Genomic DNA, 14,695 nt, shown 5'->3' on the forward strand with positions numbered 1-14,695 from the left:
AATCCTCACCCCCCCACACATACCTCTGGCCTGTACCCCAGTTCTTGTATGCATAAATAAATTTAAAAAAAACACAAAAGACCTGAAAGCAGGTTCCAAGAGAGATCTGTACACCCATGTTCACTGCCACATTTTCACAATTGTCAAGACGTGTGAGCACTGTGCCTCCCTGGTGGCGCAGTGGTTGAGCGCTGGACTGCAAAGCTGCCCGCAGACTCTGCAGCGCCGGTTCGAGCCCCGGCTGCCGGTGAGGGTCCCACATGGCGCGCAGATCTCTCCTGCCATGCCCGCTGCTCCCCTCAGCAGTGTACTTCATCAGTCTGCCTGTTCTGTTCCCCGCTCTGGCTCTAGTGAATTCTCTCACCCTCCCGCGCTTCTGACTGTACCCAGTGCTTGTATAAATAAATAAATAAATCTTTTTTTTAAAAATTAAAAAATAAATAAATCTTAAAAAAAAAAAAAGTATGAGCACTGACAAATGAATGCAGTATATAATATTCAGCCTTGTAAAAAAGGAAATTCTGTCATATGCTACAACACAGATGAACCTTGAACACACTATACTAAGTGAAATAAACCAATCACACACACACAAAAAATACTGCATGACTCAACCTATATGCATTAATGAAAGTAATCCAAATCCTAGAAACTGAAAATAGAATAATTGTTGCCAAGATTGGGAGGCAGAGTAAATGGGAGCTGCTATTTAATAGGTATCATTTCAGTCATACAAGATGAAAAAAATTCTATGGACATTTTCCGTACAACAATATATACAGTTAACAACTGTTAATGCATACTTGAAGAAAACTGTTAAGAGGCTAAATCTGCTATGTGCTTTTTTAACACAGTTTAAAAAAAAATTCCTCTTATGGGGGGAAAGAGACATGAACATTCAGGTTCTAAATTTACATTTTCAGGTATGTACCAATAATAAAGTACCAATAATAAAATTTAAATGAACATTCTCCCCCTATATTACAACTTTAAACCCTCAGAGTAGCTTAATGTGTTTGACTGTACATAATCTTAAGTAACTTAAGCATAAACAGCACTTTTAAAATATATGGAAGCTGTAAGAATTAAAGCAATTTTTCCTATTTTCAAAGGTAACTTTGCACATAAATAAAAAAAAAGATGTTTTTAAAGAAAAGGTTTTGGGGGCCTCCTTGGTGGTACAGAGTTTAAAGACAGCGCTGTCCAGCTATTGCCAGCCACTGCAGCATGAGTTCAATCCCCTAGCCGGCCAGGGAGCTGAACCACATGGTGCAGCAGACCTCTCCTGTCTCACCCAGTGCTCCTCTCAGTAGTGTATTTCAGTAGATCTGCCTGGTCTACTCCCCACTCTGTCTCTGGTGAATTCTCTCACCCCCTCCCCGCCCCCGTCGTACCTCTGGCCTGTACCCCCAGTTCATGTATGTATAAATAAATCTTTGAAAATAAAGAAAAAAAAAGGTTTCACTTTCTTAACACTTCATGTCTAATAATGTATAATATACTATACTGTAATATTTAACTAGTGTTACCTAATAAGGTACTGCCATAATACTTCTTAACTAGTGTTATCAAATCTTTATTAAATGTTCAGAAAAGTCCACTAAATAAATGCCAAAAAGGTACATATTTAGGCCGTGAGAAATCATTTTCAATGGAAAATAACTGAAATAAACAATACCTGAGGGCCTCCCTGGTAGCACAAGGGGTTAAGTCGCAGTACTATGAAGCGATCAGTAGCCACTACAGCACAAGTTCGATCCCAGCCAGGGAGCATGGGACAGCAGACCTCTCCTGTCTCGCCCACTGCTCTCCTCAGCAGTGTATTTTAGTAGATGCATCTGTTCTGCTCCCCACTGTCTCTGGTGAATCCTCTCACCCTCCCTCACCTCTGGCCTACACCCCAGCTCTTGTATGCAAAAATAAATAAATCTTTAAAACCTAAATAAGAGACCAGGAAAAAGACTAACCAATACAAAGTAAAAATCAAAATCAACAAGCAACTATAAACCAGAGACACACTATGGGGTGGGGGGGTGGGGGTGGGGGCAGGGAAAGGAAAAACTAGAGTCAAAATAAGGGGGGAGGTGCAATTGTATGGGGAATATAACCAAAATGAAAATGCATACATTGTGCAAAGATGAAGAAAGATATAAGAATTATATAAAATAAAATATTTAAATAAAAAAACCAAAAATAAATAAATCTTTAAAAATATTTTTAAAAAACAAAACAAAACAACTATACCTGAAATAAGAATGAGATAGATAGAAATAACTAGGACTTGTAAATCTGGCACACACTCACCAACATGCTTACTATGGGCTAGATACTGTTATAAGTGAATCTTACTATACATCATCAATCCCCATGACAAATTTAATCCTACAATAAGTCCTGTAAAATAGTATTTTAATCATTTTTGTCTTAAAGAGAAAACTTAAGGCACAGAAGTAATTTGTACAGTTATAAAAAGTACAATGCAAATTCAATGTAGTCTCCTTACTTAATTTTAATTATGCTTCTCCCCACCCTTTAAGTTATTTATAAAATGAAGCCTACCTTTTTACAAATAAAAAACAGTGCCCCCAAAACACAGGAAATATCTACAAAATTATAGGAAACTCCAAAACATTAGCTCTGGTAACTAGTAATTTATGATGCAAAAAAGCTACCTTTTGGGTGCACTAATTCATTTTGAAAGAAAAGGGAATATATAGTGAACCTATATATCTGGATGTTTTGTGCCCATTCCCTTCCAAAACCCCAAATAATTGACACATTTTCTACTCTGTTGGGTATAATCCACCAAAAAGGAAACCAAGTTAATAAAATGAAAACACCTAATAAACCTAGTATACAGGTGGTGTCCTTAGATTACTGCCATATAAAAATTACCAATGTTGATAATGCCTGTTTTTATCATTCATGTGTGTTTTCTAGAAGTGTCCCCAAAGTAATTGTGTGTATCTGTCCCAAGGTCAAAGAACATACAACCACAAACCCGACATGAGACAAATTTATATTAAAACAGTAACACTCCCCCCAAGAATGCCATTTCTAGATGGCTCCCTTACCAGTTTCCTTTCCTACTGCACTCTCCCTCCCTACGAATTTCCAAATGTTAATGACACTTAGAAAATTCCTTTGTAAAGTAGTATTCTAAAAAGAAAAATCTGAAGTTACTTTTATAGTACACGAAGCACATGAATTCCAACTCTATTTTCAGGTCTTGACAAACAATTATAGGAGAAATATTAAAAATATTACTAAGAATTGTTAATTTAATTTTAATTTTGAGAATGACACCATGAAATAATACTTCTATCATAAAAACAAGGAGTACTAGAGCTTCCAAAAGTGATTAAGTACACTTTGATTTAGTCATTTTGTGTTTTTTGAAAGCCTGGCCTGGAACTAACAGATAAAAGTTACAAAAAAGAGATGCTGGCTCAATGCAAGAAGGTTTACACTGAGTCATCGCATAAAGGAACTCTGCTGAGTACCAGATACTAATAGGAAGACAGGAGTACTATTATATAAATACATCAGACAGGTCAGCCTCTTGACTGACAACTAATGCTCCATCTAACTATACTATGATGACCTTCAGACTTACCTGTGTTTTCGAAGATATGTTTCTAGTGTTTCTAAAAGACAACTAGAGTCAATTAAAACTACTTCGTCCCTGCATTCTTGAGACATTAGTTCCCATACGTCCATCCAACAACCTCTGCAGAAAGAAATAAATGTTAGTGAAAAGGATAACTACATAAGGAAAAACATTATTAAAAAGCAAAGTAAAGGATTGCTTGATTTTACCTGGCTGTTCCCTGGAAAGGTCCATAATGGAAAATGATCCTACACTTGCTGTCCTTCCTGTGGTCTTCACTACTTCTCTTATCTGTACTTAACTTCTCTGAACTGACACTGCTACTGCTCCCTTCACTGTAGTACAGTATAGTACAAAGCTTAGTGACACTGACATAATCTGAGTAATTTCTATAGTCTAAATTAAAATTATGAACTCTTAAAACACATTAAGATATTAGTAAAATAAGTTTGTAAATTTGTACAATTATATATTTACTTTAGCCATAATAAACATTATTTAAATGTTATTTTTATTAAAAAAAAAACTTCTGCTCAACTATTAAGTTTCCCTGATACAATTTAACATTTACATTTATCAAGATAGCAATTGGTTAATGTACTAAACGTTTTATGAACAAATCTATCTGAATGTTTTAAGGTTAAAAGGGCTGAAAAAATACATAAAATATTTTTACTTATAAAAACAGATCATCTACAGAGAAAATTCTAACAAGTTTTGATCTATTTAATGTGATTTTACAGCTAACCCATGACAACAAAACTCTGATCTATCTTCACATTTATAAGCTGGGAAAGCCACAAATTAATCTAATCTAAATAAACATTTACATCCACTAAGTTAAAGGCATTATGCTAAAATGAACACTTTACACAACCTAAGTTAGTATTAAGTACAATACAAATAGTTTTTTAAAACTTACTAAAAAATCTGCCCAGATTCTCCCTCCCCCACAGGTTTCAATGTGGCGCTGATCATGTATTTTGCTTTGTTTTGCTGATGTGCATTCCAAGAGCAGTATGTGTCCATATTCCATTCAATGATACTCTTCTTGAGTTCTCATGATTCTGAACAATTGGCTCCTGCCTGTTCTTCTGCAGGTTTCACTACATTCCTAGAAATTCATTACCTTGGATGTTTGAGATGGAAAATCTCAATCTTAACCTACTCTACATGGCTACAAATGTTTTTCTCAACACCTGCCCACAATATACGGTCACATATACAATTTAGCTCCTTTATTCACAAAGGCTCAGATCAAGGGGATCAGTTAGTACCCCTCATTTTTTAGACAAAAACCTCAACTCTAATCCCTCCCTCCATGTTACATTCTTCTATTCTCAACTCCCATAGTTCCTCTTTCTTTGATTATGCTTCAAGGACCCATAATCCCTCCTAAAACTGAATAACTCTCAAACTCAAAAACCTCTCATGATTGAGGAAAAGGTTCGCGAAATCAGGGCTGGGAAATGTGAAATTTTCATCAGAATGGGAAATTTTTATTCTAAAAAAAGCTTTTTAAAAAATCTACAGCTAAAGTCAAGATTTATCCATAATCTCTCTGGACAGAATACCTTCAAACTACTTTCAAGATTAAACATTCTGAAAAAGAAGGTCCTTCTACTTCCTTGTTCTACAACCATACTTTTCACTCATAGCTTAATCCATTACATTACATTGCCTTCACTTTTCTACCCATTCTAATCTGGATTCTGCTTCCAACAACAAATCCGCTCCTCAAGAACATCTCAATGGACACTTCAGGGTCTTTGATGACTCAGCAGCATTCAACACACCTGAACAGACTCTGACCACTTTCTCAAGTTTCTTTACTGGCTTCTTGTTTTCTACCATTAAACTGCACTCCTCAGCACTCTTGTCTCTTACTCTCCTCTAAATGATATTATGTATCATTTCTAAGATAATCTTTAATCATCTATAGGTCTACAACTCTGGCCTAGACCTTTCTTCCAGATCTCACTCTTACCCCCACCAATAACTTGGTCTTTTACTTGCTTGGATATGAGAATACTCTCAGGAAGGCTGAGTTACACTGTGGCTATCATTAAGCTGAAATCTAATCAATGATATACCTCCCTGGAGAAAGTCTAAATAGAAAAAGGGTGGCCTAACAGTAGAAATACATAAAATTGAGAGTCACAGTAGTATACAGTGACCATCCAAAATGAAGAAAAGGTAGTCTTGGCCTGCAATTCATATGGTGTGTAGGAATAAGTGCAGCTATCTTAGGAGATAATACTCTAGATCAACTAACTTCACTTATACTGATTCTACATTCAACAAACAACCTTCTAAAACATTTAACTTCCCATGTGGTGGGGTTGTAACTGAAATGTGATTTTGAGAAGGTTTTCTTTTTTTTGTTTTTAAGCTAAATGTTGGTAAAACATAGGTGTGTACTGATTTAGCAAAACTAGATAACCAATGAAGCAAAGTCATCGAGAACAAGAGAAGACAGTATCTAGAGGAAAAGTGGAAGGACTGATCTTTGGAAGGTGAGTGCTTGAATGAGCATGAATAATTTAAGATACCTGTTGCTTTTTAGTTCCTCAATGAAAATAATCCACAACAACAAATAACCCAGAAAGCATACTTTTCATTATACCATACTACTCTGTATCTTTAGCCAACATAAAGGATTCTGTCTAATTTGAAAATAAACAAACTGGACTGAATACTGCATTCAGAAAGTCAGGAATCTCTGGAGATACTGGCAGGTCAGGTGAGTGAAACACTTATCCTTAGATAACCATTTCATGTTATGTAGAGCTTTGATGACCATTTTATGTTGTATAGAGCTTTACTGGGTTCAGAGTACTCTCACATGCAGATAGCACGATAGTGTGTGCTTGGATCCTGATTCAAACAAATCAATGTAAAAAAAGAGCTGAATAGAACTGGCTATTAGGGCCTCCCTGGTGCACAAGGGGTTAAAACGGAACTTATGAAGCTGTCTGCAGCCAGTGCAGCATGAGTTCAATCCCCAGCCAGCTACCCACATGGTGCAGCAGACCTCTCCTGCCTCGCCCGCTGCTCCCCTCAGCAGTGTATTTCACTCCGTCTGCGTGTTCTGTTCCCCACTCTGTCTCTAGTGAATTCTCTCACCCTTCCACACTTCTGGCCTGTACCCCAGTTCTTGTAAGCATAAATAAATAAATCTTTAAAACAACAAAAAAAAGAACTGGCTATTAGATTATAATTTTGCGAGGTATTATACAATGGTACTGCTGTTATAAAGAAAAAGTTCATATACTTAAAGATGCATGAGAAATATATAGGAATAAAATAACATGATGCCTGGGACCTACTTTAAAATACCTCAGCAAAGAAAAAGGTGGATAAAAGACAAATGTGTCAACTCTTAGTAACTATTAATCTGGGTAAAAGTATTTGGGAGAGGGGTGTTCATGTATAGTCTTTCTACTTTTCTATGTGTTTGACATTTTCATAAGATGAGGGTGAGGGAGAGCCCTTGTTAATAGATTACTAACATGCCACCACCTGGTCATCCAGGTATTTTTATCAGGGAGGAAAATGTCCACATAACAATGGTGTCAAGTGTGACTGACACAGTCAAAAGTTAATTTTTTAAGTATAGGCTTACATCATACTGTTCTCTAAAATAAAAGTTACTTCTTAAAAATGCCCTTCAAATTCATTGACTTCTCTTTACCACCCACAGCCAATTTCGCAGGGGACAACTATGACATTGTGCTAGGAGATGGGGGCAGAAGTCCAAGGGGCCATCTTGGACATTATAGCACACAACCAAGAAGAAAACTGCAAATTAGTTACATGAATACACATTGCTTTAACTAATTCAAGACCTTAACAAAATCCTTGATAAATTATTAGTAGAGACAAGACAGACAAGAATAACTTAGACGTTATGACTATTATATAGATGAAAGAATGATATCACAAATTTTGAAAAACAATACTGCTTACAATGATCTCAACTTCCTTCCTTTGAAATTTATTTAATATAAGAAAAAATACTTCAAAAACCAGACCGAATTAATCTCAATGCAAAATGGCCCGCAGAACCAGGAGACATATTTATTTTGATCTGCATTAACATGTAACCAATCAATGAAATAAAATTAGCAGTGTGTACTCTTTTTTTTACTAAATATGATCAACATTTACAATCTTAACAATAACAAAGCATCTTGATATTCAAGTCTACTTACCCCAAAGGTTTTGGTTTGTGCGTATCTAAGGAGTGCAACTGACATCTCTTGTTCTTTTTACTTTTTGGAATAGCATCTATCATGTCATTTAGTTTGGACCTGATTAAAAGTAAACATTAATGGTTTGATTAGTATTCATTTCCCCTAGACTTTTCAAAATCTCTATCTACTGCCTTACAGTGAAAATTATGTTTAAGCATTATAGACATTTCACTTACTTTGAAAACTTCTCATCAAATTCTAACCCAAAAGAGCCTGTACACTTGTCTTCCCATCCATCCCCAGTCTGTCTAAAATGATGAAACACTACTCTATTCAAGGTGTTCTTTCCCCTATACCACATCTGTCTCATCAGCCCTCTGACACTACTGTATGCAGCAGTGTATCGGGTACTCAAGTTTATTTTGTAATGGATTTTAATCTCTCAACCAACTCCCCTTGTACAAATTATCTAAATGTAACTATTCTTGAAGAGGAGACATCAAGAGAAATTTTATGCTACCACTTCTACTATACCACTACTATTCACATTCTACATCCTACATCCAACCAATCAGTAAAGTGTGTCAACTCTAATTTTTAAATATATTCTGAATCAAATGATATCTTGTCACCTCCACTATTATTGCCCATGTTTAACTCTCCTTTCCAGTTTAGTCAATTTCAATAGCTGGTCTCCTGACTGATCTCCTTCCTTCCATGCTTTGTCTTTATATTCTAGGCTCTTCACTTAGCTAGTAGAATGATCTTTTCAAAATATAAATTATTTTGTTATTATGCTATTCAAAAACAAGGCTTCTTTCCTCAGGTAAAGATCCAAAGTTTCTATCACTACCTCTAAATAAGAAAGTCCCAGGGCTTGAAGCCCTTCTCTTTTCCTATTTATACTCACTTTGTGGGGGTCATATCTAATCGCATCAATTTAAATGATATACACATATATATGTAAACACTCATTATCATTCACATACTCTAATATATATAAGCTGATGATACAAATTTATATCTCTAGGCCAGACTACTCTGAACTCTACTTGGACGCCCAATTGTATCTCAAACTTAACATCCAAAAGTGAGTCTGGGGGCCTCCAAGGTGATGCAGCGGGTTGAGCGAAGCACTGTGAAGCTGTCCACAGTCTCTGCAGCACAGGTTCGATTCCCAGCTGGCCAGGGAGAAACCCACAATGCGCAGCAGACCTCTCCTGCCTCGCCCACTGCTCCCCTCAGCAGTGTTTTCGGTCATTCTGCCTGTTCTACTCCCTGCTCTGTCTCTGGTGAATTCTCTCACCCTCCTGCGCCTCTGGCCTTTACCCCAGTTCTTGTATAAATAAATAGATAGATAGATAGATAGATAGATAGATAGATAGATAGATAGATAGATCGATCTTAAAAAAAAAAAAAGACAAAAGTGAGGTCTGCACAATTGCTCCTTCCAGTTTTACTCATTTTAATAAATGGAAACCATTTGTCCTTTTCTTTAGACCCCAAATCTAAGAATCATCTTTGATGTCCTCCTTTCTATCCAGAAGTCCCTACAGATTCATTTATTAAAATATATCCAGGATTCAGTAATTTCTCAATACTCTTTGGCTACCGTACAGGTCACCATCATCTCTCACATGGATAACTAAAGAGCCTGCTTCTCTGCCCTTCTACTAGCCCCTTCAGTTTATTCTCAATACAGAGGTCAAAGTTAAGTTGAACTTCAAGTCAGCCCATGTTACTCCTCTGCTCTCCCAAATCTTCTCATCTTACTCAGAGTTTAAAAAAAATAAAAAATAAAAAAAGGACCTCAGGATGACCTACTAGGCACTTCAATAATTGGGCCTTTTATTATTCCTCTGACCTCATCTTTTCTTACAATTTCCTTCATTCAAAGAGGGAAAGAAACCACAATGGTTTCTTTGCTGTTCTTCAAAAAAACAGGGAGACAATGTCAAACTTTTAAACCTTTTACTTGTGGCTCTTTTTCTGCCTTCCCCCAAATAGCTGTATGGTTTGCTCACTCACTGCGCTTGAGTAAAAAAATACATATATTGAATATTGAATATCACTGATATATTGAATATCATTTTATCAAGAGAAGGCTTCCCTAACAATTCTCTATACTAGCTCTACCCACCCATTCTCTGTTTTCCTTAGTAGGTTTTCTATGTAACTGAACACACCTAACAAACTATATATTGGCTTAGTGCCTGCCTCTCGCCACTTAAGAACAGAAATTTATCGTCACCTAAAATTTATTGTCATCTAAAAGTTACCCAATAAAAATTACTGAATTAGACTCAAGTTTTGATCTGACTAAAAAAAAAGAGCTACCACCATCACCAAATTTAAAGATTTAGTAAACTCATTTTTTTTTTCCTAATTGATTATACTTACCCATGTACATAAAATAACGTATAAAGCTTCTTTGCATCAGTCATGCAGCTTCGAGTTACAGATAGGACTCCCTTGGGTCCCACTGTCAGGGGTTCAAGGGCAGGATTTCCAGACTCTACAAGCTGGGAAAAGAGGCGCTCCACACTGCGACGACAACCAACACATGGAACAAGCTGAGAAAGTGCACTCAAGACTTCACGTGATGTCACCACCATGGCAATACTGAGATCTTGTTGCTTAAGCATACTATGTCGCTGAGAAAAAGAAGGAAAGAAAAATGAAGAGACCTTACAAAAGACATAATATTAATCTTTTACTACTACTTCTGGTTCCTACTCTTGTGTAGTAAGTACAACCTGGCACAGGCTTGCAAACTCTATCTGCAACTGAATCAGAAAGGCAAAATGGACAGCCTTGTCCATGCTGTAATGAGTTTACTGCACAAATCTCTCTGCCTTGTTCCAGAATCTAGAGTATAAAAAATTCTGCTTATGTGGCCTCCCCGGTGGTGCAGCGGTAGAGTGCTGGGTTGCGAAGCTGCCCGCGGCCTCTGCGGAGCTGGTTCAATCCCCGGCTGCTCCCCGGCCACCGGAGGAGGGTCCCACATGGCGCGCAGACCTCTCCTGCCGCCCGCTGCTCCCCTCAGCAGTGTACTTCGGTCCTTCTGCCTGCTCTACTCCCTGCTCTGGCTCTGGTGAATTCTCTCACCCTCCTGCGCTTCTGACTGTACCCAGTGCATGTATAAACAAAACAAACAAATAAATAAATAAATAAAACATGCCTCTATTTAAAAAAAAATAAAATAAAAAAAAATTCTGCTTATGATGCCAGGGCTAAGTAGTATATGCCAAGGCATAGCAAAAAAAGAAGCCCTGCATCTGGAAACACAGTGCTTGTTCAGTGACTATTAAGCTTAGTATTCTCACCTAAGGTTTAAAAAATGTTTAAAACAAAAGAATAATACACAATGCAACTTTGTCACCTCTTTTCAACTTTTTTTTTTTTTAAGATTTATTTATTTATGCATACAAGAGCTGGGGTGTAGGCCAGAGGTACGGGGGGTGAGAGAATTCACCAGAGACAGAGTGGGGAACAGAAAAGGTGGACTGACTGAAATACACTGCTGAGGGGAGCAGCGGGTGAGGCAGGAGAGGACTGCTGCACCATGTGGGTCACATCCCTTGCCAGGGATTGAACTCGTGCTGCAGTGGCTGAGGATAGCTTCATAGTGCTAACACTCAACCCCTTGAGCCACCAGGGAGGCCCTCTTCTTCTCAACTTTTAACAACACAGTTTAGCTACAGGAATCAAGTTAGGATGGTGGTCATGTAGAGTTTTAATTCTCAACCTAGAGGTATGGACAGGTGTCTTACGGGTTAGCGAGAGAGAACAAGGCCTATTTTAGCTGGGCCTGTAGTGAATAAGAAGGTTGGTGCATATGAGTGTTATCTACTGGTTATGACAAGGTAGGAAAATGACTGAGAACGACAGTTGTAGAGAAATGGGCAAATCACTAATAAATAACTTCTACCTTGATGGAGTCATAGTTATTCCACAAGCAACAGCTCCAGCCTTAGCAAAGCCAGGTGTAAAAGATAACCTCCAAGAAGGATTTTCTTATACTTATATTAACTTTTCACTTAAATTTTCTTCAAAAGTAGAAAAAGAATTTAAGTAACAGCTTAAAGTTGTTATTGTTACAAGTAATAATCATTCATTTACCTTGATTATGTATTTATAAAGTACCATACTGCTTAAGAATTAAATAAAAATCAGTAAGTTGACAACACAGGATTAATTTTTTTTTTTTTACTTGAACAAAAACAATTACAAAAAGAAAACCAATGCATTCTCAAAGAAAACCTGGATATCTAACACTTATCTTTAAGGAACAGGAAAAGATGGCCTAGTGAAATGAAAGTCTTATGGACATGTAAAATGTTAACATAATACCATCAACTCCCTTTTACTTGACAGGTACATAAATATATTAGTATAACGACAATGAAAGAAAACAATTTCAATAAACTCTTAAGACCTATAGAGCTTAGATAAAACAAAACTTATTATTTATAATTATTATAGTTATATATTACACATGCTATAACTATTACCTGAATGAACTGCTTTAGTTGTGTACCATTATTCTGATGCCCATCGAGATTTAATACATTGTCAGGAAATTCCATCACCATCTTAATATGCAAAAGAATAAAAATCAATTATTTTGTTTTCTTTGAACCCATGATACAGCTTATTTTATAAATTCTTAGGATAAAAATCACTCTTAAAATACCAGATTAGCCCACCCTGCCCTACTCCCTGTTCAAAAAATGTTACAAAATCCAAGTTACACAAGTTTCTAAAGTCAGAAATGGTATAATGGTATAGTTACTAGGAGCAAAAATACCGAAGTCAGGCAGACATGAGTTCAAATCTCTGCTCTACCACTCACAATCTATGTTTTAACACTGGGCATATTACTTGGCCTATCTGATTTTCAGTTCCCTTATTTGTAAAATGAGATTAAAAAATAAGTTTAATCTCTATCAGTTGGATGTGAAGATTATATTTCAATGATTGCTGCAATAGCCAATGACAGCATTTAATAAGTCAAATAACCTGATTATTTTACACTAAGTATCCTGATAGTTTGTTATTCTGCCTAATATGGGATATAGTAAATCTTAGAATGTAAATGACTATATATATGAAATACTCACAACAGTACCTCAGACATAGTAATTGCTTGCTCTACTTATGAACAGAAGGGATATACTGAGATATTTATTCAATTATCGAAACTCACTACTAGAAAAAGAAGGATGTAAACCTTAAGGGTGTTTCACATGTCAGATGACGGGAATTAGTAATAAAACATTTCACTAATCTATGACATCAATGATTTTAAGAATCACATTTACGCACCACTAGGTAAGAAACATTAAAAATTTAAAATGTCACCAAAAGAGCAATCCATCCCAATTTTAGAGACATTAAAATGCAAAAAAAAAAAGCATGCCTTCAAAACAAAGTAACACACTCATATCTTAACTAAAACATTGTTAAAGGTATCAAACTCATTGTGCTAGGACAAAAACTTTTATATCCAGATGACAAGGGCTCTAAACTTCAACAGACCTAAAGAGTGAACTGAGGATTAAAAAAAAATTTTTTGAAGCAAAACAAAACACCTACCCACCCAGAGGAATGTGGCCTTAAAAAGATTCCCTCCCTTCACCAAGCAACACACAAGGACCTGTTTATTGGAGGTAACCGTTCTTTACCCTCACATTAGAAATAAGAGCCTAAAACATGATTGTTCTAAAAATAAGCTGAGGGCTGACAAATTAAAGCCAAGTATAAGCAATAAATACAAGACCTTTTTCTTGATCACAAGGCAGGAATATACTGGTATGTGAAGTAGGAAGACTAGCAGATACTGGCAATGGACAAGGATGCAAACACCAACCCCACATCCAGAGGACTTCACTGCATTTCACAGAACCAAAAACAGTATGCACATATTACTCAAATTTTTATAAGTATATTTTATCTTACAGGAAAAGAAAATACATGTCATATTAGATGTAGCTATCTCTAGGTAGTGTTCCTATCTTTCCCAAAGTTATTACAATGCACATGTATTATCAGAGGAAATAGTATTCCTTGTTTTTCCAATTCTATATACATTAAACCATGGTCAGAGACATGCTTCCATCGCAATAGCTTTTACTTTATTTCTCCCGTACACACAGACTATACGCTCAAGTCTCACAGCTTCAAGGATCAATCATCCAATTTTCAATTTTATGAACTTCCCTCTAGTTTTCCTGAATTTCCCTCTCATAATCTTGTTAATTATCTCCAAAGAAAGGTGGTGGTACTAATAAAGCTATTTAATGCAATTTCATATATAGTAGGCATTGTTCTAAAAACTTTTATATATTAACTTCACCAATACAAATAAAATTGGTCACTGTCTACTTTAATAATGTAGCTCTAAGTGGTATGACTGAAATAAATAAGCAAAATATCTAACGAGCCATACTGTCTACTGTATTTATTAACCGTCTGCTCAAATGTTTTAAAATGTGTAAAATTCTTATCAGAAATAATGGCCCAAGAAAAAGCCATAAGCTCATAAAAAGTTAATAGTACAGATAACATGTTTTCTGGAATTGCTACATTGCTTAAAACACAAAGAAATTTAATTGTCAAGTCATAAAAAGGTACAAGACAATCTTAAAAGCCGTATTATTCAAGACAACACTGAAGGTCACTCCAAATCGACCACTGAAGCAACCAAAGACTTGATTTGCCTTTCTTCGTGCTTGATAAAAATAAACCATTTCACCACACATCAATTGCCACCATAAAAAAAATTAAGATAATCACCTACATACTAAAATCCAGTTCTTGATTTAATGAACATTCAAAGAATCGAAGTTTTTCTCTAGTTTGGCTCTCAGGTGAAACCCTAAATTCT

At 36.1% G+C, this 14,695-nt stretch overlaps 1 protein-coding gene across 4 annotated transcripts in view; it reads right to left on the bottom strand.

The window, feature by feature from the left end:
* GGNBP2 (gametogenetin binding protein 2) overlaps positions 1–14,695 on the bottom strand; it is a gene marked incomplete at its 5' end in the record, with an annotated part of 32,122 nt that overhangs the window by 12,505 nt on the left and 4,922 nt on the right. For 2 of the 4 annotated variants that reach the window (XM_084239090.1, XM_084239087.1), the window contains 5 exons: positions 3,617–3,730; positions 3,820–3,945; positions 7,825–7,923; positions 10,207–10,460; positions 12,321–12,401. In XM_084239090.1, the coding sequence (XP_084095216.1) occupies positions 3,617–3,730; positions 3,820–3,945; positions 7,825–7,923; positions 10,207–10,460; positions 12,321–12,401 (674 nt within the window). The remainder of the gene's footprint in view (positions 1–3,616; positions 3,731–3,819; positions 3,946–7,824; positions 7,924–10,206; positions 10,461–12,320; positions 12,402–14,695) is intronic. The other 2 variants (XM_084239089.1, XM_084239088.1) reach the window with 1 other exon arrangement.

Source organism: Talpa europaea (genome assembly GCF_964194135.1).
Source record: "Talpa europaea genome assembly, chromosome: 7".
Lineage (NCBI taxonomy): Eukaryota > Metazoa > Chordata > Mammalia > Eulipotyphla > Talpidae > Talpa > Talpa europaea.